This window comes from Epinephelus fuscoguttatus, linkage group LG18 (genome assembly GCF_011397635.1).
Source record: "Epinephelus fuscoguttatus linkage group LG18, E.fuscoguttatus.final_Chr_v1".
Classification (NCBI taxonomy): domain Eukaryota; kingdom Metazoa; phylum Chordata; class Actinopteri; order Perciformes; family Serranidae; genus Epinephelus; species Epinephelus fuscoguttatus.
Window position 1 is genome coordinate 35,503,442 of NC_064769.1, and position 27,829 is coordinate 35,531,270.

General features: G+C 40.9%; 2 protein-coding genes across 3 annotated transcripts in view; one reads left to right on the forward strand and one right to left on the reverse strand.

Annotated features, from left to right (window-relative positions):
• Nucleotides 1-2,399: 2,399 nt before the first annotated feature.
• LOC125905570 (EKC/KEOPS complex subunit LAGE3) lies at nucleotides 2,400-9,301 on the reverse strand. Its single transcript, XM_049603604.1, has 3 exons — nucleotides 9,205-9,301; nucleotides 4,285-4,413; nucleotides 2,400-4,197 (listed from the first exon to the last, which is right to left on the reverse strand). The coding sequence occupies exons 1-3, from the start codon at nucleotides 9,252-9,254 to the stop codon at nucleotides 4,083-4,085; spliced, it is 294 nt and encodes a 97-aa protein (XP_049459561.1). The 5' UTR covers nucleotides 9,255-9,301; the 3' UTR covers nucleotides 2,400-4,082.
• Nucleotides 9,302-11,644: 2,343 nt separating this feature from the next.
• The window catches only part of LOC125905553 (cGMP-dependent protein kinase 1-like), a 29,766-nt gene continuing 13,581 nt past the window's right edge, over nucleotides 11,645-27,829 (forward strand). The window contains exons 1-9 of one of the 2 annotated variants that reach the window (XM_049603575.1): nucleotides 11,645-11,858; nucleotides 15,712-15,946; nucleotides 18,437-18,572; nucleotides 18,666-18,732; nucleotides 18,812-18,911; nucleotides 24,019-24,132; nucleotides 26,611-26,716; nucleotides 26,809-26,872; nucleotides 27,037-27,114. In XM_049603575.1, coding sequence (XP_049459532.1) covers nucleotides 15,721-15,946; nucleotides 18,437-18,572; nucleotides 18,666-18,732; nucleotides 18,812-18,911; nucleotides 24,019-24,132; nucleotides 26,611-26,716; nucleotides 26,809-26,872; nucleotides 27,037-27,114 — 891 coding nt within the window. In that variant the 5' untranslated portion in view covers nucleotides 11,645-11,858; nucleotides 15,712-15,720. Of the gene's footprint in view, nucleotides 11,859-15,711; nucleotides 15,947-18,161; nucleotides 18,319-18,436; nucleotides 18,573-18,665; nucleotides 18,733-18,811; nucleotides 18,912-24,018; nucleotides 24,133-26,610; nucleotides 26,717-26,808; nucleotides 26,873-27,036; nucleotides 27,115-27,829 lie in introns of those variants that run through there. The other variant, XM_049603576.1, reaches the window with a different exon arrangement.

Below are 27,829 nucleotides of genomic sequence, written 5' to 3' on the forward strand. Positions count from 1 at the left end.
TCAGTGTATTTGACAACACATACACTGATACCAATGTATCTGTGAAAGGCCAATATTGACTGATAAATTCGGCAAACTGATATATCGGGTGGACATTAACAGATGCCCCTAAATCCTACACAATGGACCTCTGAGTATCGTCACAGAATCTTATTCTTCTTGAGTAAAGGGGACAAATCCACACCAACAGAAGTATGATATGCCATATTTATTCCATGTAATTCCACCTTAAATATGCACCCTCCTTCTTTAGTTTAGCCTCAGTCGAGTTAACCAGACAAGAGACGAAACCCAGACAATTGAACTAAAATAACAAACGATGATTTAAGTCTATGGACACCACGGCGGATGCAACAAACATTATTAATCCACATAAATTGGATTACACAACACTGCTTATGGAATTAACAGTAGAATAAAACATCAACAAGGCAACAACACAGATGCAGCAACAACAATATAAACACACCTGCAGCTGTAAGCATAAACACACACATATATCAGCAAACAGGGTTGAAGCAATGTGTCGTTTTAAGATATACCGTTGTATGAAAATGAAACAGTTATCATACAGTGTACATTTGCTTATCTATGATAGAAAAACAGATTCAACTTAGATGGAGAATCTCACCTTAATTTCAAATGTCACAAAATCAAATAAGCCACTAATTCCTGTAAAGGTGATTTTGACTGATATCAATAACAATAATTCTGTAAAACCGTGATATTTTCTGAGATGGTATCACACCATGAAAATGTCATGTTACAACCCTATGACAGCAAACGGTCCTCACATGACCTGTAGCACATGCACACAATGCAACCTTGCCTGGAAACCACCACCAGTGAGTGTGTTACTGCGGGTCCTCACCTCTCTGAATGCTTCTGTGAGCCATGTGCACCTCTGGGTCCTCAAGGAGCTGCTCCAGGTTCACCGTCTCTGGTCCCAGTGGTCCACTCAGCCTCTCTGTCCCAGTATAACCAGTCCACAAACAGCAGAGCATCCTCACACACCTTACTGGAGGCACAGGCTTCTCACCAAACACACAAGTCACCTGGAGAATCCATGATCTCTTTAGCCACACCCAGAATGCACCTGTGGGGCGTCATTGGCGGGTGCGTTTGATTTGTATCACTGAGCGTGCCAGCCGGGCGGTGCACCTTGTGAATCAGGATTTTGGGACTGTTGCTTTTTTTTTTTTTTTACCCAACCGAGCAACCTGTAGTTACTGCTGGAGTCACAGCTTCATCTCCTGCTGAACTCGTTCTTGGAGCGGAAGCGCATAGGGAAAGTTTACATTTTAAGATTTTCATGCACGTAGCCGAGCACTCGCACCTGCCAGACTCAAACCTGTGGTCATTACAGAACAGTACAGATGTGGTGGTAAATTCGTCTTGTATATAATCCACCTGATGTGTCCTCTTTGCCATTAACCTTCAGCTTTTTCACCTCTCCTCTATGAATCTCTGCCACTGACTCTGCCTGTTGTACAAGCAGAAGTTGATAAGATTTCAGAGGGGGTCTGGTTTTTGCACAGGGCTGCTCCTGCTGCTCATCATGGTCTATTATGAGCCGTAAAACACGGATTCAGTCTGAATCACATAGCAAACACATTTTTGCCTCTTCAGTAAAAAACATTCATTATGTTTCTATAGCAGAAGATCTTGACATGTACATGAAGAGCATCATGTATCATTGTACAGAATAAAATATCTGATTACACTCCTTTTTTATTATTATTAAATCACACACATCCACACATGTAGAAATATGAGTTTCCGTATTTATTCCAAAGATTAAACTGTTCAAATGAAAGAATACGATCTGTGTTTCAACCCTCTGAAGAAATCATTCTATTACCGTCTGCATTAAGTAAATCACTGCAATCCTTTCAGAGTAACTCGATGCTTTTATTGTGAAAATGGAGTGAACAATGTTTCCAGGAGAGAAAGACATTTGATCTGTGTGTGTCATCTGAGGAGAAGTTTTTATTATAACTCTGCCAGTCTTTGTGGAGCTTCATTTCCTCTTCACCGATATCCTGTCAGAGACAAACCTCACACTGTCTACCACATACACTCTGATTAACCTGTTACTACATGGCTGACACACAGGTGTGATGACTTAAACACAGACTTCATGTTTCTGTTTCACCTCTGCTGGGAGAGAAGTCACTTTTAGTTTCTGTGTAGCTCTGAAACAAACACAAACAGGTGTGTGATTCTTATCTCTTATCTTCCAGCTCCCTCTGTTGGTCTGACCATGGGAATGTCATCATAAACTATACAGCACTGGACACACTGAAATGTTGATCTGATGAAGGCGCCTGATGAAAAGCCAGAGGTACATTAAACGATTCATCCTGAGGGGAACATGAATAATGAACCACATCATCACAAACAGTTGATGACATATTTTAATTTGAACCAAAGTGAGTCAACAGAGGCACAACGTTAACATGACTTTACACAGGGAGCAGCTCGATGTGGACGATGACTTCAGGTGACTTTAAAGCAACTTAACACCCTGTAGGTGATGCAAGAAAATCTCAATTTCAAACGTTACTTTATAGGGAATCAAACTGAGGAAAATGTCCATCCCAGGGACCAAGAAGACGTCTTCAAACTAGGGATGTCCCGACTGAAGTCATTAAATATTAAGTATCTGCCAATATTTTCCTAGATATGAATAAAGCCAATGTATGTCTAACAGTAAAAGAGCCCTGCAAAGCATTAAGAAAAGCAAATCCCTGCATACAAGCTGTTCCTCAATACTTTTTAAATGTATTTATTTTTCTACAAAATAAAGTATAAAAAAAAAACACACTCTCTTAAATCAGTTTTTGGCCTCGTTGCTGTCTTGAGGGAACTTCTGTCCCTTTAAAGGTCCAGCATGCAGGATTTAGGGGGATGTATTTGCAGAAAGTGAATATAATATTCTAAGTATGGTTTCTTTTGTGTATAATCACCTGAAAATAAGAACTGTATTGTTTTCATTACCTTAGAATGAGCTGTTAATATCTACATAGGGAGTAGGTCCTTGTCTATGGAGATCGCCACGCTGCACCGCCATGTTTCTACTAAATCTTACACACTAGACCTTCTCTGAGTTTGTTGCTTCAGTGCAGCCTTGTCTGAGTTACCTCAATGAACTGTGAGTGTTTACTTAAATCGTCTGTGCAACACTTGCACGGATCAGGCTACATTAATATATTCCTTTTATTGGCTTTTTGCTTGAAGGGGTTTTAGTCACACTTGCAGTGGTTTGGTGAGTGTGACTGTCTTCAGCTCTGCACCACTGTCTGCCTCTCTGAGCGGAGCAGTGAAACACAACACGCCAAAGATGGCAGCAACTCTCACACTGAACTGAAATGAAAGTGCTCACAACTTTTTAAAAAAATTACATAAATATCAGCATACTGCATTTTGATGTCATTTTTGGCATGCGGTGTTCTACAGTGGGCGGGGCTTTCTTTGTACATCCATGTGGGGGTGGAGCTCAGGAGAGTTGGAGACGGCTGCACTGTGCGTTGCTGTGCATGATGAAGGATCGGCGGCTCTGTAGACTCAATAAAGCTGATCCCAACCAGATAAAAAAAAATGCCTTGACTGACCCCCAAATCAATCTTTTGAGATCGCTACTACATCCCTACTGCAAATGACTTCTTTTGTCTAATATCTTATTTGTACTGACATTTAAAAAACTCATATTTGAGAAGTTGGCACCAGAAACTATTTCCAGTTTTTGTTTGAAAATAGTGTCCGATTAGTTTCCTGTCATCAACTTGTGGATTAATCAACTTCTTGTCTCAGCTCCAGTGGAGCCGATATTCCCCTGATCTGATCTATCGTATAGCAGCAGACTTTATTTACTACAAAGGAAGTTTGAATAAAAACCCAGCCACAGTCAAAAACATGGCCTCTTTGTTCCACTTAAACAAGCAAACAATCCCAAACAGTATCACCACACAGTCTGAGCTGCCAGCTGCTCAAACGTCCCATTTCAATCCTCACAGTTTCACGACTGAATCCTCCAGAGGACGACGAGAGGGTGAAAATAGTCCTGAATCATGTGTCGGGCTTCACTGGGAAACAGGGGGACCGAACGCCTCCATGGTCTCCATGACGAGCGACAGGTGATCCAGAAACGAGTTCACAGACACCCTGAGGATCCGAGCTTCGTCTGCGCTCCACCTCCTGAAATAAACACACGAAGAGGAAGTTAAATCACAGACCTGTGAGTGTCAGATTAAAGCCTGAAGAGGTCTGACAGTGTTTCCTCACACAGACAGCGTGCTGCCCGTCACCGTGAGCTGCTTGCTGATGCCGCCTTTCCTCGGCTCGCGGTCCGGGGACAGAGAGCGCAGAGCAATGACGGCTTCACGAGACGACGGGAAGGGGACGTCCAGAGAGCTGCAGGAGGGTTAAGGAAGACCAGAGGAGCTCAGAGTCTCAAACCCCCACCCCAGAGACAGACACAAAATCATTTTACACACAGCAAACATTTTCTGTGCTCCAATCCAAACTGTCTGTGCCAAAGCTCACTTTTATTTCTGTATCAAGGTCATAACAGTTCTGAACTTTAATAGCTTTTATTTTACTTTAGTTTTGAGTGTTTTCAGAGTGTGTTTGCTAGTTTCAGTTTACTTTCAGTTTTTCAGGAAGGTTTATTTTTTGTTTAAATATAACTAGTTTTAATCTGTTTTATCAAAGCCAGGTTAAACACACCAAACCGATACCAAACAACTAGTGAGGACTGAGGCCGACTGTTGCGTCACCTCATGTTGCCTGTGTCTTAGCCAGAAAGTTGCACTTAAACACACCGCAAAGACGACAGCCAACGACCAACTAGCACGTACGTTCTGCGCCTGCTTGAGAGGAAATAACTCTCAAATCATCATTCAAAAACTGAAACCGGACGGCTGACAGGACGCTAGTTAGCCAGTTAGCACATTAAGAACACAACCCAGTGTTGAACGAACCGAGGATATTTACTGTGCACCAGTGAGCAGTTTTTACGATGTTACGAAATATCTCTGCTAAAGAGCTCACAGGCTAAAAAAACCTAATGTATCACGTTTGTTTCGTTCTCACGCCCTGCTGATTTCAGCTGTTTGTTTACTTTCCTCACTTGTGTTTCTCTTCTCATGCGCTGAGCTGAACTGCCAATCAGAGTGATTTCATTCACAGACAGGTTCCGCCATTTCAGACACTGATTCAACTCGCTGAACCGGCCACAAAAAGCCAACAAGGGCCCGACGGTGCGGGACACACAACGTTCCTATACATTATCATGGACAAAATTTCAATACTTCAAAATGATTTTTCAAAGACCCAGAATATTTCTTTTTCTTGACACACTTTCAAACGTATCAGATTCAAACTCTATTGAGTTATAATTTCAGTCAGCTGGCATATATGTAGGGAGAGACGGAACGCTGGGAGAAAATGAAGACGGACGTGTTGGTAAACAAAACACTGTCACACATTGACGCGTATCAGAGCTACGTTATGTCATGAGCTACAGAAAATAAATTTCATTACACACAACAAAATTCCATGACCTCTCCAAACCTGTCAATGATTTTTTCCTAATTTCATGACTTTTCCAAGCCTGAAAATGTGACTAGGTAATTCCAGGACTCCTCCAGGTTTTCCATGACTGTGGGAACCCTGAACACCATGCAAAACCTAGGGCGACATGCACTTGTTTCAGCTGCACTTCATTTGTAAAGTAGGTAGTGACTTAAGTTATCAAATAATTGTAGTGGAGTAAAAAGAACAATGTTTCCCTCTGAGGTGTAAGAGAGTAGAAGAAGAAAGAAGCACTTGTACTTGAGTACAGTACTTGAGTAAATGTACTTAGTTACATTCCACTACTGATTGATTTTGGACAGTAGAGTCAACATATGCAAACACACACAGCCTACACTGTAAAACAGAAACGACAAATCAATGATTTGGTTTAATAGTGTCAATTAATGTCCTTTTTCTGTCTGACCTATTTCATCCAGATGGATTTAATATTGACTGTAAGCCTTCCAGCTGATAATCAGCAGCACCCTGATGGTTGTCATCAGTGACCTCAGAGTTGTTTCATTATTCGCCTTTAATGAAGGGATCATATACCCTGTCTGACCTGAGAACGCCGCAGGATCATCCAGGAATAAGTGTGAAGAGGTGGTGGAAAATGGATGTTTTTTTTATGAGGCAGCTCCAGGATAAGCCATTAGATGACATCATTGCTACGGTGTGTCTGTGCTGCTCATCTTTAGAGAGAGGCTTGTTTAAATTAGACTTTACTTTAAATTAAAGGGCGCTGCTCTCCGATAATGACCTGATCTTAAAAGCTAACAATCATTTCTACAAGCGCTCTTTAATTTTTACACACGTTTCCCAAAGCAGGACTTAAGGGAGAGTTCCATTATGCTGAACATGGAGCTGAACATGATGCTGAGTACATTTTAAAGAAATCTAACATATTTATTAGTCCATGCTGTGTATTAAAACACAGGATTTAGGGTGATATATTGACAGAAATAGAATATAATGTAATAAGTATGTTTTCTTTAGTGTATAATCACCTAAAAAAATAAAAACTATTTTGTTTTCGTTACCTTATAATGAGCTCTTAATGTCTACACAGGGAGCAGGTCCTCATTTACGAAGATCACCATGTTGCACCGCCATGTTTCTGCCAATATGTCCCCCTAAGTCCTTCACACTGGACCTTAAAATTTAACAAACCTGCAGCTCATCTTTTGTGGATGTCATTCTGTCACCTTTGTATCAGACCTGCTGGATAGCGTGACAAACAACATACATACCATAAATAAAAATAAAGGATAAATATCTGGGGGAAGTTTCATTTCAGCCAGAGGTGATGTTGATATTAAACGAAAAGAAGAGGAGGAGGATATTTATGACAGAAACTGGCAGATCCAGCACTTAAATCAATAGTGAAGGACAGAAATCCTCAGTGATTGAAAAGTATTCAGATCCTGTACCTACGTAAAAGTACTAATACCACACAGTGTAAATAACCTGTCACAATTAAAAGTCCTGCATTGAAATTGTATGTAAAATCAAAATAGCTGCCAGTTCATTTTCTCTCAGTTAGTTACTTGATTAATTGACTTGTCGATTCAGCTTTACTTGTACTAACTGTGTAGTAGTAGTTTAATTTATGACAAAACATTATATTTTATAAACTCTTAAAGCTCTTAATTTGTTAATTTGTGATCTTTATCAAGATAGTTTGTAAAGGCGTGGTGGTTTCTCCTCATTTTGAGATGTTTTGTCTTTTTGTTATTTATTAGGGTCCGGGCAGCTAAGCTGCCAGGACACTATTGTAATCCTAGGGTCTTCTTCTTCTTTCTTCTCCCGAGGAAATCATTCTTCCCATGGGTGAAAACTCACCAAACTTTGCACAAAGGTCCAGTCTCATGCCAGATATCCTCAGCTGTAAACTCAAGCCAATAGTCCTGATGGTGGCGCTACAGCAAGCGTCTAAAGTTCAAAACTTTGAACAAATCAACCATATGTGCTACAACTTCACAACTTTCATCAAACTGTAGCCCCAATACTGAAGAAACTTTTGTACATTTAAACCTATTAAAAATTATGAAGTTCATCACTCTGTTTTTTCAGAAACTGTAAAACTTCTTAAACCTATCTCCTCCCAAAACCTGAAGTTCATCACTCTGTTTTTTCAGAAACTGTAAAACTTCTTAAACCTATCTCCTCCCAAAATCTGAGAAACTACGTTTCTCAGATTTTTGATTTATCAAAAACTGAGCCTACAGTGCATCAAAATGTTTGACTGTAAACGGTACTGTAAACATATACATGCAAATTCTTGCTAAATAAATCTTCAATGTTCATGAAAAAAAGACAAAATTCCAGAGTCATGGTAGGTGATGTGTGGCAAATTTCAGAATTTTATCTCAAAAACTGAATTTTTGACAGCATTTTGAATTTTGCTCTAATGTGAACAATTGGAGTCAATGTAAAAATGGCAATTTTAAACATCAGTTTTTCACTTATGGAGCAAATCAATCATTGTTACAAACAAATTACCAACATCTCCATGCTGTCTGGATGCAATATGTGTATTTTCAGATTTTTGTCTTAATAACTGAATTTTTTACAGTGGTTTGAAATCTGCCTTTCCATGCATGGATGGCTGCTTTCCGACACAACAGTGAATGGCTTACTCAGTTTGTGAAGCCACTGTTGAGTTGCTACTTGCCAATTAGCTCAGAGCAGTAGATGACCGTCTTAGGTTCCAGAGGTTGCTAAGAATTGCCTAAAAATGCCCGGACCCGACCCATCGCTGCGCAGCAGCTATAATTTAATTTAACTTTTTGTACTTCCATTGCATTTGATTTGTTTCTTTTCTTTTCCTCTTATTTTGTTCTGCACACTTGAGACCAGAAGATGATTGTTATGTAACAGTGTCTTATATCCCATGTGAGATAGGCCAGAGATAGCAGGACACGTACCATAAAACTTACATAAATGAATGAATGCAATGGGACTAGTTACTAAAGCAATCAGATAAATACAGTGGAGTAGAAGTGTAAGGTGGCAGGAAAAGAATTGACTCAAGTAAAGAACAACTACCTTAAATTTGTACCTAAGTACATGTATTTAACTAGCAAATGTACTCAGTTACCTTCCACCACTGGTAATCCATAAAAGTGTACTATTAAAAGTGAATATATATTATTAATAACTTCTTTTACGCATGTCAAACACACACATAAACACTATTTGATAGACCTGCAACTACTCATTTAAATCTCTTATTATTTTACTTATTTAATTTATATTATAAATTATTATTAATTATTTATATTGTAAAGTGTTATTGTTGCATGAGTCAGGCCAGTTTTAAGTGAAATATAATGACCCTAATGACCTCATTAAGTTTCAGCAGACAGGAACAAACTTGTTCAGACAGCTGGAGTCAAAACATGGACCAAGAACTAAATAGTATTCACTCTAAAACAACATCCAACCAGTTCCTCTGCAGCAGCCGCTCAGTGAAACCACAGAGCTGAAGAAGCCATAGAAACATGTAGCATTAGGCTAATGGCTAACAGCTACCGCGGTGTTTTATCGTTAATAAACGTCAGAACAGGACTTTATAACACGAACATGACGAACAGATAAATATCCGGAGCTCGTATTAAAGGATACAATCCCAGTTTTCCTGTTTCATGCTTTCTTTCACCGTCTGTCGCCGCCATCGTGCTTGTTGTGGTGAGGTTTGTGAAGCTTCCGGTGAAGGAGAAGCACTTCCGGTTCGAAATTAAAAGCGGTGCGGGTGCGCTGCTGCTGCCACCCAGCGGCGGAAGGCAGAACTACAACTATAGACTACAACTCCACAACTGTCTCACTGTAAAACTGATATGGATACATGTAAATAAATAACATAAGATATAATTAGGACAATAAAGACTACCATAGACACACAGTATTGAGGGGTTGGCTTTTAATTTTTTCTTATATTCCTGTGCAAAAGTGACTTAAGGCACAATTATTATTACTTTTGTTTTAACAAACCAAGGCACTGTTGATTGGGAAGTACTTATTTGAGGGCATTGGGACTTTATTATTGTATCATCACAGGCCAATTAGGTGTGACAGACTGTTCCCACAGACAAAAAAAGACACCTTTTTATGGCTCAATGAAAATCCATGCAGAGTAATAAAACAAACAAATTGTAAGGCTTTTAGAAATGTTGCATTATGTGCATTTTTGCTTTTGCCCAGTCATGTCCACGTATTGCCATGAACAGTTCTGAACACTTTTAGACTTGAACAGCGACCTCTAACCCACAGAGTTGCAAAACACTGAACAAAAGTTGCATTGTCATAATTTTATTTTTGCACAGCCAACAACAGTTTCATACTTTATTATACACTTGTAACTATTAAAAATAAACCCATCGTCCACATATGAGGACCTCATGTGAAAGTTTTTTTTTTTCAAAACTATTTACTTTTTAAAGAAAATCATTTGTTTCTTCCATATTTATCAGGTCCTAGGAATTTCAAATAGCTAGGAAAAATTAAAAATGCATACCAAACAAAAGCTCAGGTCTCAGGAGTTCAAGATAAGATCAGTGGTGGAAATAGTATTTAGACAGTTTACTTAAGGAAAAGTAGCATTTCCAAAATTTGGAAGTTTCAAGTAAAAATATAATATTATAAAAATAATAATATTGTGAGCATTGTTAGTGTCAAAGTAAAAGTCTTAACTACGCAACATGTAGGCCTGTGTATGTAACATTTTAATATTGCAGCCAGCTGTGTGTGAGATAATTTGACTCACTGTATATTCTGTTGGGTGGTTTAATTGACTGCATAATAATGCATTTTATTTCATAATGCTTGTTGTTTTTTCTTTTGTTGTTTTTTTTTATTTGTTAATTAAATTTTCTACAAAGTAACTACTACAGTTAGACAAATGTAATGGAGTATAAAGTGTGAAGTGCATACAGTTATCTAACCTAACCGCTTCATCCTCTTGAGGGTACATACAGTTATGTAAACCACAATCAGAGAGAAATATATATATATATATATATATATATATATATATATATATATATATAATTATAAAATATATTTGTCAAGTGTGTGCAGTGTTTAAAAAATATTTAAAATATAAAATAAAAATATATGTATTATGCGACAGTTTCATTACCATGTATAAAACTAGTTTTAGAAATATAAAAGAAGCATTAGGTTGCGATGTGCACTACAATATATACAAATATAGAAATAAGAATAAGAAATTTATACAATATATGCATCAAATGTCAAGTATACATTCAGCAGTGGTGTTGGTAAGAATTAATTAGAATACTGAAAAATAGTGTACAGGTCCTCAATCAAATAATTTTATTTATTAATTTATTTACATTTACTTGAGTGAATGCACTTACCACCACTGGATGAGATAAATGTATTGATTCATCTCTATGAATTCACATTTCATGTACATATTACTTGCACAATATTTATTTTTAACTTCTCCTCTTGCACATTATTCATGTCAGTAATTTAAAGTTAAGATATGGTTTAATTTAAACCTTAAATCCTCTGTTTATACGGTTTAACATCATCTATTTTACTGCATATTCTGTTGTTATTATAATATACATTATCTTTATATAGTACAAATAATTTTTTATTTTTAATATAGGCCTTATTTATGACCCACTGGGTTTTGTTGTATTGTGATGTTTGTCACTTCACATTTCATTGTACATCCTGTTGTGGGACAAATAAAAATCCTTAAATCACATCATTAAACAAAGATTGTGCACGTTAATAAGTTAAGGATATTATTTTGGGAAACATGTTTGGCATTGACATGATGCCTGGATTTAAATAAATAAATAAATCGGTTATTATTTTTATTATTATTAATTATTTTTATTAATAATAAGAACAAGAATTGAGAATAACAAAGGACTACAACACTCTCAGAGTCTTCTTCATATTTTGATCACAGTTTCCAGACCTTCAAAATAAATCCACGCTATGACTTTTATTTTGAAGGAGTGCTGTCAAACTCAGCTGTGCGCGGCTGCGCGTCTCTTCATCCTCTGAAGCTCCCACTCTGCTTCACCCTGCTGTTGATGATGTTTGTCTCAGGACCCGCAGCGTCACCTGCGCGCCTTTATGTGTGAACAGCTCCAACAATACCTGAGTCATTTATTGATTTCAAATTAAGAGTCAGACCGCATCAGATCCTGAGAGGGACCGAGGAGCGGCTCTCCTGCTCCGGCTGGACTCTCTGATCAGCTGCGTCTCAACGATCCGGACTTCTCTCTGAATAAGTGAGTACGGGATGAATTAATGGGGCAGAGCCTCAGAGCACACACTGAAAACTAAAGTTTATTATAGACTGCACATGGAGTGTCAATAGAATATTTACTGAGGCAAGTGAACAACTTTACGCACACTTCAAGTATTGTAACTGAATGACTGGAGGGTGAAACAGGTATTATTTATTTTAACATTATGATAAATGTGCCCTGCTTGAATATGGGGTATTTATTAATAATAGTATTATTGTTGCAGCTTAAAACTGAAAATACCACAGTGAAAGAATGCTCTTCATAAAAGTAAAATCCGGCATTCAAAATCTTACTTACTTAAAAATCTGCAAGTACTGGCAGCTAATTGTACCTCAAGTATTAAATGTGAGAGTGCTCATATCACTCATATCACACACATATCATGTGTGTATGTGCCGTTAATGTCTAAGCAGCATCTGAATTAATTTAATACATTATTGGGTAGTTCAAAGTAAAAGTAATCACAGTAGTCAGATGAATGTAGTGCAGTGGAGAGTAGGGGAGACCAGGTCTGGTTGTAACACTTTTCGTCTCAGCACCTGTAACTTGCTAAATTTTTGTGTTAGTGCTCTCACCCAGCCACCCTACAGATTAAACTCATTTTGGCTGCTTGTATCCGTGACTTCATCTTTCGGTCACTACCCAGAGCTCATGATCGTAGGTGGGGGCTGGGACGTAGTAAAGAATAGCCCCCCTCCAAGAATCACAACCTTGATGTGGCAGAGGGGTGTGCATGTCTACGTAATCATTGTCTGGGGCTAATAGCTCCTGGTAGGGTCTCCCAAAGCAAAGTGGTCCCTGGGGGAGGGGCCAGACTAAGGAAGCATTCACACTGGTGCTATTTGGTCTGCTTTAAACAAACCCAGGTCCGCTTCCACCAATAGTTCAGTTAGTTTGGAGTGGTGTGAAGGCCCACACGATCTGTGGTGCAGACCAAACAAGCGAACCCTGGTCCACTTGAAAACTGGGGGTCTCGGTTCACTTGCAAGTGAACCCTGGTGTGGTTCGAATACAGTGGGAAATGCAAACGGACTATCCAGCGAACCAAAGCAAAGAAGTGAACCAAAGAGAGGAAGTGCTGTAGAACACATTGCATTTTGGTGTTTGGTGTTTTTGTGGTGACCAAGCCGGCTGAAGGGGATGGATTTCCGTTTTCTGTCCTGGCCAATCAATGAGCCGGGTTTTCTTCTTCCTTGTGTTTTTTTTCCTTCCTGGTCAGTGGTCGTTTCAGGCAATACCGTCCCCAAATGAGCAGCTGTTGTAGTTTGGTCCGCTTTAAAAAGCGCAGTATGAAAGTGAACCGAACCAAATGAAGGTGTGAAATTTTTCAGCATTCCCCACCTAAACGAACCGAGTCCCCCGGACCTTAGAGCCATTCAAGATGACTTCAATGAAACGGCACATTCAGGAAAAGAGTACCTCATCCAGTATCTGAAAACTAGCGAGTATCTAGTGGCCTGGCCAATAAAAACACGTGGTTAGGTGTAGGAAAAAAGAACAGGGTTTGGCTTTAGAATCTTGCAGAACGCCTTCACCGCTCTCCTGGGTGAAAGTTGGTGTTTGTTGGACCCATCCACCACCACTCCCACCTACCATACTCAGACTTTTGCCGGCTTAACTTTCATTCTTGTGTTGCTGTGTGATGTTAAACCATGACGGCAACCGGCCACGTATCCACAAGTCACTGCCCAAGCGTTGGATTTCAATGACTTCGGAGTGAGACCAGGTTGTTACGTTAGAGCTCTCAGATTTTGACACCAAGTACCCCTATCTATTGCATAAAATACACATTAAAAAACAGTTATATACACTGATAACCAATTCCTACCAAGGTCTAACTGGCTAACCTGTCTCTGTCAGGTGTTGAGTACCTCATGTGGGCTGAGTCCAATATACAAGTCTGCTGCCTCAGTCAAGTATCCAGTCAAGTCTTCCTCTTGCTCTGCACTGAAAACTTTCAGACTGCTGTGATCGCCCACATAGAGCAGCTGTGCTCATCCTCTCCCTTTGAGGTTTAGGTAACTTTGAATGTCACATTGCAGATGGAGTATTCGTTGGAGACAGACCTTCCTGTCTCTCACTACTTCACCTCATCTGATGCAGAGTACGTGTGCAACCACACCCCTGTCAGTTCTCTCGCTGACTCTCCTGGCATGCTGGAAAAAAAAAAGATTTAGAAAATGTGTTTCGTTGTCATTGGGGTGAGTTTTAAAACCTTTTTAAAAAGGTGTTACAACCATACCGGCCCATCAGCCAGTGTTTAGCGAGCTGAAGCAGCATGATGGTTTGTAAAGAATGGAGATGAAAGCCTCTAATTTTACCCAAGAGACCACGCTCTAAATCTGATACAAGTTACATAATCCTAATTTATGTAAAATCAGTGTCATAAAAATATAGACTCGATCCAGAAATAGCTGTCAGACCTGTAAATCAGTGTTGTAGCAGTAAAATCTTCTTTATTGAGCCATGAAGGTCAAGAAGTAAGTGGTCATGCAAGAAACACTTACTCTTAGCTCTCCCTTCTTGGTGAAAGTGATGCTGTTACCAAAAGTTAATTTTGCTGACGAAAACTATGACAAAAATCTTTCGTCAACAACCTTTTTTCTGCGACAAAAATGAGACGTTGACAAGCTAAAAATAAATCTTGATAATAAAAATCTAAGAAATCTGTGCTTCATTTTCACTGATGTGACAAGACGAGACGAAGATGTTCATGATCGACTACCAGACAGTGACATAATTATCTGCAAATGCTGCATGATCGGCAGGCTGGCAAACTCCAGTAAATAGTCTGCACCAGGACGTTTCCCTAGCCAGCAAAAACACTCACACCAGAGCAGCGTCAGCCGTTGGTGCAAGTTATGAGCTGCAATTCATCAGAACATAATCAGCTGTCTGTGGATGGTGGAGCTGCTGAAAGGATTTGTGGAGTTTGTTTGTTGCAGTGGTGGCTGTTAACAGCTAGCTCCGCCTGTTAGCCGCTGAATGGCAGCAGAGCAAGCGGCCACTGGTCGGCGGACTTCACGTCTGATCCTCACCGGACTCCATTCAGATCTGGACTGTCTCAGGAAGGTTTCTGGGTTTATGGCTCAGTTATCTGTGAGTGTAGCTGTGCTGTAAGTAAACAGTTTGAACTCACATCAGTTTTCTCTGACAGAGATGAAAGTTTAGTTTTAATCACACACGAGTTTAAACCTCCAGACTAACATGGATTAACTGGATTAGTATAAAGATTTAATAAAAAAAAAAAAAAAAAAATTCGTCGACTAAAAGTTGTTGAATTTTTGTCGTCTAAAATGCTTTGAATTTTCGTAGACTAAAATGTTTTTTCGTCAACTAAAATGTTTCAAATTTTAGTTGACTAAAATGTTTTGAATTTTAGTCTATTAAAACTTTTTGAGTTTTCGTCTTCTAAAATGTTTTGAATGTTCTTTGACTAAAACGTTTTGAGTTTTTATCGTCTAAATTGTCATGAATTTTCGCCGACTAAAACGTTTTGGATTTTCATCGTCTAAAACTAGACTAAAACTATGAAGGATAAAAATGACTGAAATGTGACTAAAACTAAGAGGCATTTTCGTCTCAAGACTAAGACTAAATCTAAAATATCTGTCAAAATGAACACTGGCTGTTACAGCCATCCCTGGTCTCCACTAAAATATTTCTCCATAAGATGCAGTATAACATAGCATTAAATGAAAATACTCAAGTAAAGTACCTCAATTTTATCCTTAAGTACAGCACTTGAGTAAATGTCCTTAGTAACCTTCCACTACAGTACAACATTCCCCAGCTGTAACCAGTGTACTCTCCCTCTCTTCCTCCTGTGCAGAACTTGTACATGTATCTGTACATGGCTGTGTCTAAGAGTGCCGGCACCCTGCGGGACCTGCAGCTGGCTCTGCAGCTGAAGATCGAGGAGCTCCGTCAGAGAGACTCTCTGATCGATGAGCTGGAGCTGGAGCTGGACACAAAGGACGATCTGATCCGACAGCTGCAGATCGAGCTGGACAGACACCGCAGCGCCTCACAGCACACAGCCAACACTGTGGACACAGGAAGCACAGGTGTGTTAACCTGTCAGATTAAGGTGGAATTACAGGTCCCATCATTCAGAGACAGGGCAGGATTAAACAAACACTGAGGTTATGTAAATCCCACATCAACAAAAACCTTACCTCACACCAAGTTTAGTGAGTTTTCATATTTCATTCATTCAGTTAAACATTCGTTTCACTATCCTCTAACCCTCTCCCAGGAACAGACTTTTTGGAGATGCTAAATCATTAATTATCTGCCCTAAAAATACTTCCTATAAATATCCACCAGGAGTGTATTATTATATATTCATGATGCACCCACACACTTGCTTCCTGTATTATTTTGTCCGTTTTATTCACAGGTTCTGCAGACGTGTTTTATTTCAACTGGATTTGCTTTAAAGTTGCAAAGATAAACACACTTGTATTTGAACCTAAACTGCCCCCTTGTTGTTACATTTTCAGACAGTAGCTAGAGGAACCTACAAAATATAAAAGATAACAAGTAATTTTACTAATTTGAAATGTGAAATGTGAAAAGTCTTTGGTGATTAGACCTCATTGTGATATCGATACTTGATGCTTACACGACACACTTACATAACACGGTCAAAAACTGTTTGCCTCCCGTTCCACACACCTGGAGCTCACCTACATGCACTTCACACATGAAGGCTCCACCCTGTGTTCAGTTTCAGAACTGCATGTGTATATTTATATTTAGCTTGTTTAGATAAGGATGGAATAGACAAACAAAACTACATTATGGCTCCAACAGTCATCCATCCATGTGTGGATGCGTGCATGCATCATGGACTGTAGGCATAACAAGCACACTGACTGCACATGCTCCAGTCTCTTCCTCCACACTCCAGTCCAGTTCAAAACACTGCTTTCAAGCCAGCCACAGCCCCATCCCCACGGTGAAGTTAGTTTTAAACTGGACATTCGACAGACACTCACTCCGGACCCAGCACCATTGTTTAGTTTCACTTTCCCCCAGCATTGACAGGTGTACGATAATTATCGCATTTGCACGATAATTTGGCCCTCTGTACGATGTACGATCAATAATCCCAAAAAAGGCCAAATGTACGATAATTTGATGATTTCGTCAATGTGTGGTTGTAACCAGTATGAGTTTTTTTTGTGAGCCCTGAAGGCATCTGTTCCCATGTGACATATTTCCAGCCAATTGCACTTTCCTTAGCGTGAGATACGGGTGACGTTTGTCTCTGAACAATGAGCACGATCGGCTGAATGGGCAGCTGTACCCGCCCCACGAGGCACTAGGACCCGTCAAGAAGTTGAGCGAGAATGAGATTCAAAACAGAAGAAGAAGAAGAAGAAGAAGAGGAAAAACAGAAGCAAGGAAAATGGGAAAAAAGTAAACCAAAAAAAGTAAACACTAGAGTGACTATGTTTGCCTATAGCGCATCAGTAGGATTGTTATTTTGGTTATGACGGATGTACAATAATGTCCCTCAAAATACGATAATTTTGAGTCTCTGGTACGACAATCATACATTTCCCACCTGACAACGCTGCTTTCACCCAGTGTTGGCAGTGAGATGCTAAGCTGCTGGGGCCTGAAGCGAACCCTCAGTTGAACTGTGGATAGAACTGCATGCGTGTCCACATGACCTCAACCAACCTCAATCATCACCAAAGTGTTTTTGTGCCAAAACCTAACTATGTTAACCACAGCATTGTTGAAACGTTACGTTTTAACATGTTCACTACATAACAAGGTGCAAATGTAGCGTACAACACTTTTTCTGGCTATAGGTTGAAAAACCGATACTGTAAATCATGCAACAAAGCTTCTTGGCCAGAGTCAAACTTCAGGACGTTGCAGTTAAATGATACGCACCCCCGACATGATGAGGGTCTTAAGGTGGAGTCCGCTCCCACTTGTGTAGCATTGCACTCTTAACATCACACTCAACATCATGAGATGACGGACAGCTGAAAAAAGGATCAGATTTGATGCAGCAGAACCAGAAATATCATCTTTATTTTATTCCACACATTGCTCTTCCTTGTCCAAACCTGGTGCCTACATTACCCACAATGCAACTCAGCCTGCCTGCAGTTATGTGGTAGATTGTGTTTGGCTTGTAGCAGCTAACGTATACTGCAGCAGAGACGAGCAGAGGGCGACAGAGGTCTCACGTCTTATGTACTCCACACCTTCAGATTTACTTTTATTTTTCAAACTTGTCAACTGACGCCGACTCAAGTGACATCACTCAAGGACATTTATCGGACTCTCCACAGCTTCCTCTGGAGACACTTAAGACTTTATGCTGCTATGAAACTTTTAAAAGCTCCTTTAAAACACCTGCTGAGGGGAAAACTTTTCCAGGAAGTATTCCAGTTTCAGTAAACTGTAAACAGTAGGTCTCAGAGAGGGAAAGGAACGAGGGGTTAATGGGGACTGAGCAGCTCATGCATATGGATGAAATGACAGACCAGGTGCTGCTTGAATATCATCTCTTTGTTTGTGTTTATCAGGAGCGCTGGTTCAGACTCCAGCAGCACCTGATGAGCCACAGCGCATAAAGAGACAGGCCATCTCTGCAGAGCCCACAGCGCTGGACCCCTCCCAGCTCACTGGCGTCACACTCAAAAGCTACTGCAAGAGCAAAGAGTGAGCACACACACACATACACAGATACACACACATATATAAACATGGATACACACACTGATGCACATGTACGACCTGTTTATGTATTTGCAGGTCCAGTGAGCTGATCCAAAGGGCTCTAATGGACAATGACTTCATGAAACATCTGGAGCACGGGCAGGTAACCACAGCTGCTTTTTAATATCATCTTCCTCATGTAGCATGATTTTAAAAACACATTTATTGGCTCGTGTGTGCAGATCCTAACCATCATGGACTGCATGCATCCCACCAGCCTGACCAAGGGCTGCTGTGTCATCCAGGAGGGGGACGACGGCTCCACAGTTTACGTTCTGGAGGGTAAGATCAGCGTCAGCGTCTCTGCACTCTGTTGGCAGAGTCAGGTTGAAACTGTGTATTTCAGGTGATATTATAATGATGATTTTCTGTATTTTATGATGAATCTTTTTGTCTAAATACCAGTTGCAGTTTCCCAGAGCCCAGAGTAACGTCTTGGAAAGTTTAGGTTCATCCAAAACACAATGAAATTCAAAGACATAAAACAGACAAAAGCTGCAAAACAAAATGCAAAAATTCGAAGCCTAAAGTCTGAGGGCTAAAATCAATAATATTATAGTAACTCTGTGTAAAATAATAATTCGAAAGGAGCCCCTGTCAGTGATGAAATGATAGAGCAGGGGCGTAATTTAAGTGGGAGACACAGGGGACATGTTCCCTGAACTTTTTCACTTTCTTAAAACCTTGAAACCAAAGTCATATTAAAACAACATGTAAAACGGTACGCACCATAGGATCATACAGAAACAGCCCCATACAATTTACCCCTGCGTGTCATGCTGACGTTAAAGGACACCTTTTTTGTTGCATTCTGACGCCACAAGTCACTGCCCAAGTGCGGCATTTCGACGACTTCAGAGTGAGACTGGGCTCGTCATAGAGTCTGATGGCTGTGGAGATGAAAGATCTTCATTTCAGCATTCAGTCCTGCAATGCAAGGAAAGAAGCCGATCGCCATGGCTGCTTCTCTGTCCTGCCATGATCTTGTGGAGAAAACGATATCACAACATCCATTTACAAACTCTCAGCATACGAATGCATAATTGAAACTTGGATTATACTCCATGAGGTGTCTAAGTACTTCATAAAAATATGCATTTTCATAAAAACATCGCTTTAAAACTGAACTGAAAGTGAAACTTGTCTGTGCTTTCGTCACAGCCAGACTCCAATACAAAGCTTTATATTAAACTTTTACTTTGAAGGCACGCTAAGCACTGTTGGGCGTGACTCTGTCATGAACGAACGATAGCTGCTAGTTACCCTGGATTTACACACCTGTTCAAGGGAAAGTGCACCCAACATGAAAATTCAGCCATTATCTACTCACCCATATGCCGAGGGAGGCTCAGGTGAAGTTTTAGAGTCCTCACAACACTTGTGGAGATCCAAGGGGAGAGGAGGTAGCAACACAACACCTAATGGAGGCTGACGGCGCCCCAGATTCAAATGTCCAAAAACACATAACTGAAACCACAAAATATCTCCATACTGCTCGTCCGTAGTGATCCAAGTGTCCTGAAGTGTGTGTGCTTGCTTTCCCTGGTCTCGCCCTGGCTGGTTGGTGCAGCCTGGACCCAAATGTTTTTGCTGCCATTTGTGGAGCCTGGGCTGCCTACAGAGACCGGACTTTTTCACAGCATATTCAGAGGACATGTAGCTAGCGGATCGTGAGGAGTTTGCTGTATATGACAAAAACTTTTCAAGCTTAGGAAGACTTAGAGAGCCTTTAAGTACATTGCTGATACATAGTTACTTAAATAAGACGTGTAGACTTGTAGTGAAGCGTGGAGTCTGTACATTTACTTGGTAAAGGATTTGAAGACTTCCTCCGACATTGCTTGTGCTAGCATGGTAACATTTCTTAAATCAAATATTTAACAAAGACACGAGGATGAATTTCACTGTGCCACCAAAGGACAAGTCACCAAAAGCATTACGGTTCATCCTCGGGACAACAAACATCCAAACATTGCAATCTGTTATCTACTTATCAGTATGCTTGTATTGAAGGGACATAGAGACACACCAAAGCTGCCACTAAAGCAAGAAAAAACATCCTGCTCTGCTTAGTGGGACAAAAGTAATCCAAGGTGAGACATTGAACTGGGCTGATAAAGACAGACAGCCTATTTGTCTGAGCACAGGCAACACAAGATTACAAAATAGACGGCACCAGTCGGAGTAAACAGAGGCTCCATCAGAGACATTATGTGACACCAAGTACAATGTGGAGAAAATAGCAGGAGGAGACGCGTAATGTGCCGGTAGCTGAGGTGAGATCATGGTGAGGTCAGTGTCTGGTCGGTGTTTCGTGTGTTAAGTGATTAAACTGGCTGCTTGCACACATGCTGCATCAATACATGCAGAGAAACTTGTAGCTTCAGTCATATGTTCCTGACACCTTCACTTCACTCTGCTTGTTCTTCCCTCTCAAGGACAGCCAGTCTTTCACACTGAGAGGCGTCTGCTGCTGCTGTGTTGTTGTGTTGGTCCTTCAGCTCTGTCGACATGAGAGCTGTTTAACTCTGATGAACCCTCATTGTTCAGTTTAGTCTCTTTCAGCTCTTACCAGAAGCTTAATCCTCTTTTAAATTCAAGGCTTTCCTTGAAGTGGTTTAGTGAGGATGGATTTGTTCACATCATATTCTCTGCTCTCAGTCAATGTGGTTTCAGCCATGCAGGCTATAGTTCTATAGGGATGGAAATGTCTGTCGATCCGTCCACCACTTCGGACTGAAATATCGACAAGAATTGGATGGATTGCCATCTTTGTTTGTGAGAACCCTCCCGACTTTGTGTTTTTCATGAGGCACAGCAAGCAATTCATCATTTAACTGGTGTCTTTTCTGATTTTGGTATAAAAAGTGTGGCCAGATTTGGCCAGGGATCGCTGGAAGATGCCTCTTGATCTGAGTTTTGCTCCTTCATTATCATGTCAAGGTTAAAATTTAGTAAAGAGAAGAAGTACAGTTTTTAAAAAAGAACATGAAGCACTCATTCCTTAAAAAACTGCTTTTTTACTCATCTGCACAGAAAACCTGTGTCTACAATTTGCCGAATCAGCTGAGTAAACAGCAACACACCAGGTGCATCTTACTTTGAAGGCCCAGACACACCAAACCAACATCAAACAACTAGAGACGATGAAGGCGGACAGTTGTGTCACCTCGTGTCTGCTGTGTCTCGGCCAAAAAGATGCACATGAATACACCACAAAGACTACAACCAAAGGCCAAGTAGCATGTACGTTCTGCGCCTGTGGGAGAGGAAATAACTCCCCATAGCAGCAGGTGGTGGTAGTCTGTATACATCAATCAATAAGGGAAACTGGAAGACCAACAGAACGGATTCAAGATGCTCGTTAGCCAGTTAGCACATTACCAACACAACCAGATGCTGACAGAACAAAGCATATTTAAGCACATCTCTCAAGTGTCTTCACAAACTCCAGTTGATCCAGAGTTCAGTGCAACACATTCTCACTCCGACCTCGTCACATATCGACGTTTTGGTCATGGACTTTTCACGTCCACATACAATGTGCAAGGTACCCTGGGTGCGTTTGGTTGTTGACGTCCTGGGTCACCATGTCAGGTTCTCTTCTTTCAAGATACACCTCCGTTTTCAATTGAATTCAACATTTACATACAGTCTCTTTCAAAATAAAGACACTAAGTCAGTACAACAACGCAAATTGATGCTCCTTACTTTAACAGCAAACACATGGTTAGGTTTAGGCAACAAAAGGAAGCGGTTAGGTTTAGGAAAAAAGAACAGGGTTTGGCTTCAGAATCTAACGGGACGCGAACGCCGCTCTCTTGGGTGAAAGTTGGTGTTTGTTGGACCCATTCACCACCCCTCCTGCCCGCCCTACTCAGACTTTCGCCACCTTGACTTTCGTCCTTGTCCCGCTGCGTTTCCATCTGACACCACTAGGCACTGGTAACTTTAACGGCAACCGGCTGCGTATCATGCTGAAGTTAAAGGACGGCTTTTTTTGTTGGTTTCTGATACCACAAGACACTGCCCAAGCACCGGATTTCAATGACTTGGGTCCAACAAACAATGACTTTCATCCGGGAGTCCCAAAAGAGTATAAAGCCAAACTGCTCTTTTTTCCTAAACCCAACCACGTGTGTTAGTTGTTGGAGGGGCAAAAAACAACAATTTATGTTGTTGTACTGACTTAATGCTTTTATTTTGAAAGAGACTGTATGTAAATTTTAAATTTCCTGTGACAAAAGAAGTGTATTTTGAAAGAAGACAATGTATGCAACAGGCTGAACTTGACACGGCGTCTCAATACACCAATAACCAACACACCCAGGGTACCTTGGATGTTGTATCTTGATGTGGACGGTCCATGACCAAACGTCAATATGGCGCTCACCCACAGCGCCCGTTGCCCAATGGCCAACTGTTGGCTTAGTGTGTCCGGGCCCTTTAGGGGAATGGGAATCAATCTATGTTACAACCAAAACACACCAGTGCCCAGTTTGGAGTTGGACACACCCTACATGTACCTGCACTATGCACTTTAGACCATGAGCTATAGATGGTTTTAAAGGTAGGGTCTGGAGTATTTTCCAGTTGTTGTTTGTAAACACACATTCAAATTTGGCCCCTCCTATCAGGCTCAACTGCGCGGTGCCCCTACCCCTCCCAGCAGTGATGATTCAAAGCTCAATCCTCACACTACATCAAGCCATATATTAGCTAAATGTAAAGTTATTTGCATCGGTTGATAGTCGGAATTAGCCTCCACAACAAACTATGTAGGAATTACAGTTGTTGTAATGGAAAAGTTGATAAATTAGCAAACTAGCACAAGCTAACCGGCCTGTATTTGGCATTTACCTGTCCAACAGAAAGCAGGCCAACTCCGCGTCACTGTACATCCCGAGCCTCTCCTTCAATGCTCGAAAGCGGGTGAAAGCCACCCCGATATTCACGCAAGTTTTGGCCCGTGCTTTATCGGCTCGACGTTTTGCCTCACTCACATTGAATTTCCTTTTCTTCGTGGGTACGTCTGTATCCGCCATTTCTCCCGGGTGTACGGAGCCCGGAGGTACAGAAGAAGGCTTCACAGAAGAGGTTCAGGCAAGGCTCGCGCTGGTGCACGCTTGGACACGCTCGGGCACGGCACCTGCGCTCTCTCATTGGCTGGAGAAGTCTCCTCCCAGAAGCGGTCCGAGCTCACAAAAACATCAAAATACAGTTAAAGTGCAGGAGCTCTGCAAACAGAGTCACACCACACATGAGTAGAAGCCCATAGGTGATGATTAAGCAGGATTTCATTTGTATATGTCTATATTTTGTTTTGTTTGAAAATCCTCCAAATCCTACCTTTAAATAAGGCCCTCTGTGTTTTGGTGTTTGTTCACAGAGGGAATGGTGGAGGTGTCTAAACAAGGGAAGAAGCTCTGCAACATTGGTCCAGGAAAAGTGTTTGGAGAGCTGGCCATCCTGTACAACTGCACTCGCACAGCAACTGTCACAGGTAAACACACGCCAACACACCCCAGCTGTCACCAACAAAAAACACATTACCTTTCCAGCAGTCTGGTGTTCAGAAATGGAAAAATGGCTTTTGATTTTGTCCAATCAATGACCCTGACTATACTGGTGAAGGCCACTACTGCACATCCATCAGTGCTGCTGGAAATGAAATAAACTCAGGCGGTGAGAATAAAGAACTTATTTCATCCAGTATCAAATGGAAACTGCGATGAAGGTCGACCACAAACATCACCCATGCAGAATCTTTTTCTCTCCTTTGATTAATAACCTCCAGTCTGTCTGAGAGTCTTCACATCTTTAAAAGGCCAGTTCACCTGAAAACACACTCACAAAAAAGCCCACACATTCTTCTCACATACTGCTTTTAGAGAGACATCAGTTTTTTTTAAACGTGGTTTTTCCTCTGATGTGTCTGAATGTTTGACTGACTAGTATCTCAAGACCTGAGTACATCCAAGAGACACCATCAACATTGATCGACTAACATCAGTAAGAGTTTTTTAGTGAGTGTGAGATGGGTAAACTGAAATAAAAGCACACCAGAAGCTGCTCCTTGAAAATTTATTTAGACGTAACTTTTGGGCTCCTGCCCTTCATCAGACATTGTCTATTGTCTGTCATTACGTCCAAATAAATTTTCAAGGAGCAGCTTCTGGTGTGCGGACTTTATCTTTTATTTCATACTTACCTTTTGGTCCAGCACCGAGCATTAAGTTTTTGGGATGTGCGTGCTACCTTTACCTGCAACATAACTTTCCATGTATGTGTAAAAAAAAGAAACTCCTTGACGGCACCACTGGCCACGCACATGTGAGTTGTCCACAGTGACAACGTGTGTGTCAGCTTCGTCGAGTGTACCAAGGGCAGCACGATGCTGGCATATGACAGCAAAAAGACGGGGACCTCGACGCTTAAAAGGCACATGACGAAGGCTTGCCATGGAAAGAAAGACGAGAATCAGCCTTCAATGTCCACAATGGTATTCTTAAAAAAATGTCTTGGCCCCATTTTTTGGCCCGATCTAACCTCTAACTCCCATTTCACAGTCTCAATCTCATTATGGCCATCGCCATGTTTTTGTTTGTTTTCTAAGCTAGAAGTGACAATATTTGGGCAAGAAGGTGGCTCTGACTGAGAAGCCAAGGACACTGTTGTCAGACAGGCTGTCACTCACAGAATTATTCGTAATTATTCGTAGCTCTAAATCTTAGTAAATTATAAATGGGTGAGTTTTATCAAAATTTGTGTGTACCAGGCTGTAAACATGTCTATTTCTGTTGTAAAATTTGGCATTTTAACATGGATGTCTGTAGGGATTGACTCGCTCTTGGAGCCAGCCTCAAGTGGCCATTATAGGAACTGCAGTTTTTGGCACCTCCATGTTGGCTTCATTGTTTTAGCTCCAGAGATTGCCGCTTGATCAAAAGAAGCCTTAATAATCTACGCAGGGACATAGGAGACATTAGAGAGGACCTATTCTGCACATTTGCAGGTTCATACTTGGAATTTGGGTTTCTAATAGAACATGCTTTTTTTCTTTATGACTGCTTCTAAGGCATAGACTGTATAAAATAATGAATATAGCTACTGTGACATCACCCACTGGTTTGTGGACTCCTGTTTGAAGCCTCTAGTTCGGCATTTCATTTCCATCTTGGTTTTTTTGGAGCCAGAAGTAACCATATTTGGACAAGAGGGTGGAGCTGTGAAGGAGCGAGGGATGGATCTGACTCACAGACTGTTCATACTTGTATTTTGGGTTTCTGCTAGAACATATTTACATGTTTTAATGTTCAAAAACACTTTTTTTCCTCATACTGTCAGTGCTGGAACATCTATAACCAAATTCTATCTGATGCACTCCATTTTAGCAACTGTTAGCGCCAGTCTGCTGACATTCTGAGTCTTTGTATCTCAGTGTCTCTGCATCATCATTGCAACCAAGGAATGACTAACAAAGAATAGCGGACCTTTTAATTGTAACATATCATTAATTAAATTACCTTGCTGGATACAAAATAAAAGCGGTTTCACTCTCTTCCTTTTGCTGCCCCAAATTTTTTTCAGCATTCATCCTTTCTAAGCTAGTCGACCAGTATTTTGATAGGGGTCTCTCAGCGCTAGATCAAATGAATAATTCACACTCAATTTGTAATTCAATGACCAAAGTAATAGTCTTACTGATTTAAATAAACAACTTGATAGTATTTCCCATCTTTGCTTAGCAAGTTTTGTGCAAAAGCTATTAAAGGTCCGTCCCATATAGATGCCTGTCCCAGCCAGACAAGTGGACTCCTCGTGTCAAGGTGACAACAAATGAAGTCAGTCTGTACATTGAAAGTCTTATTAGATGCATTTGGTTTGAAAACATGATCAGCATCTTTTCTGATGTAAAACACAATTAAAATCATCCACACTGCTGTCAGCTTTCTGTCCGTCTCTGTCCTCATGTCTGCAGCTCTGACTGACATCAAGCTCTGGGCGATTGACCGACAGGGTTTCCAGACCATCATGATGAGAACCGGTCTCATCAAACATTCCCAGTACACAGACTTCCTCCGCAGGTACAGCTCGCACATATGCTCACCACTTCACTGTCTGAAGCTCTCTCCACATGAGAATGACTCACATCTCTCACTGCAAACTCTCCCCGCAGCGTTCCCTCTTTCCAGTCTCTACCTGAGGACATTCTCAGCAAACTGGCTGATGTTTTGGAGGAGGTGACGATTCGAGAAAAAAAACACTTCTATAATAAGCTCGTAGACACACAGTATCTGTTTCTGCCATCTGTTCTTCCATCTGACAAATACGAATGGTTAGAAACGCTGTGCTCAGTAATCTGAGGTGTACATATGATTCACATCTTCTCTCTGCCCTCTCTCAGACTCATTACAGCGACTGTGATTACATTATCCGTCAGGGAGCCACCGGAGACACATTCTTCATCATCAGTGAAGGACAGGTGAGGAAGAAGGATGACAAGTGAATGGAGGGCTTATTAGGAGGTGAAAAGAGAGCAATTAACAGAGAGGGGAAGAGGAAGAGAAAAGGTGATAACAGACATCAGAGGTCAGGTGGTGTCTCGGTTTGAGTCTGGCCTACGTGGTTCCAAGGGGGGCGATTTAGGTGCAGTGCCCATCCATTATGCACGCCCTACGCCCTACATGGTGCATCGACTGTAATGAGTGAAAGGTCATCGTGAGTATCAAGGAAAGTTTTCATGAGCATAAGCTGCTGCTTCAACCCCGGTGCCATGCCATTGTTCTGGTGGCTTGTTATTCGGGAACCCTAATGCTCCGAGATACATCCCATCAGACCAAAAGCCCAGTTGTCCAACAGCCAAGTATCTGTTTGTATATATGGCTGTAGGAACTGACGTCCAATAACTTACAAACAGGGTAAGCTTCTCCCAAGTGGAACATAACAACAGTGTGCCCCAACAGAAAACTATTGTGTCACATCGAGTAACATCAGAGCTCTCTGTCCACATTGAATCCATTAAAGATGAACTTCCTGTCACTTTATGTAAACAAACCACATCAACTACCTATTAGCCGTGTGCTCAAGATCAGACTGGAGACCCAACCACTTAAAAAATGGATGAGTTCTTGCCATCTTCTGACTTTAAAACAGAAACACACGTAATATGATATTTACTGGCAATGACACAATAGACC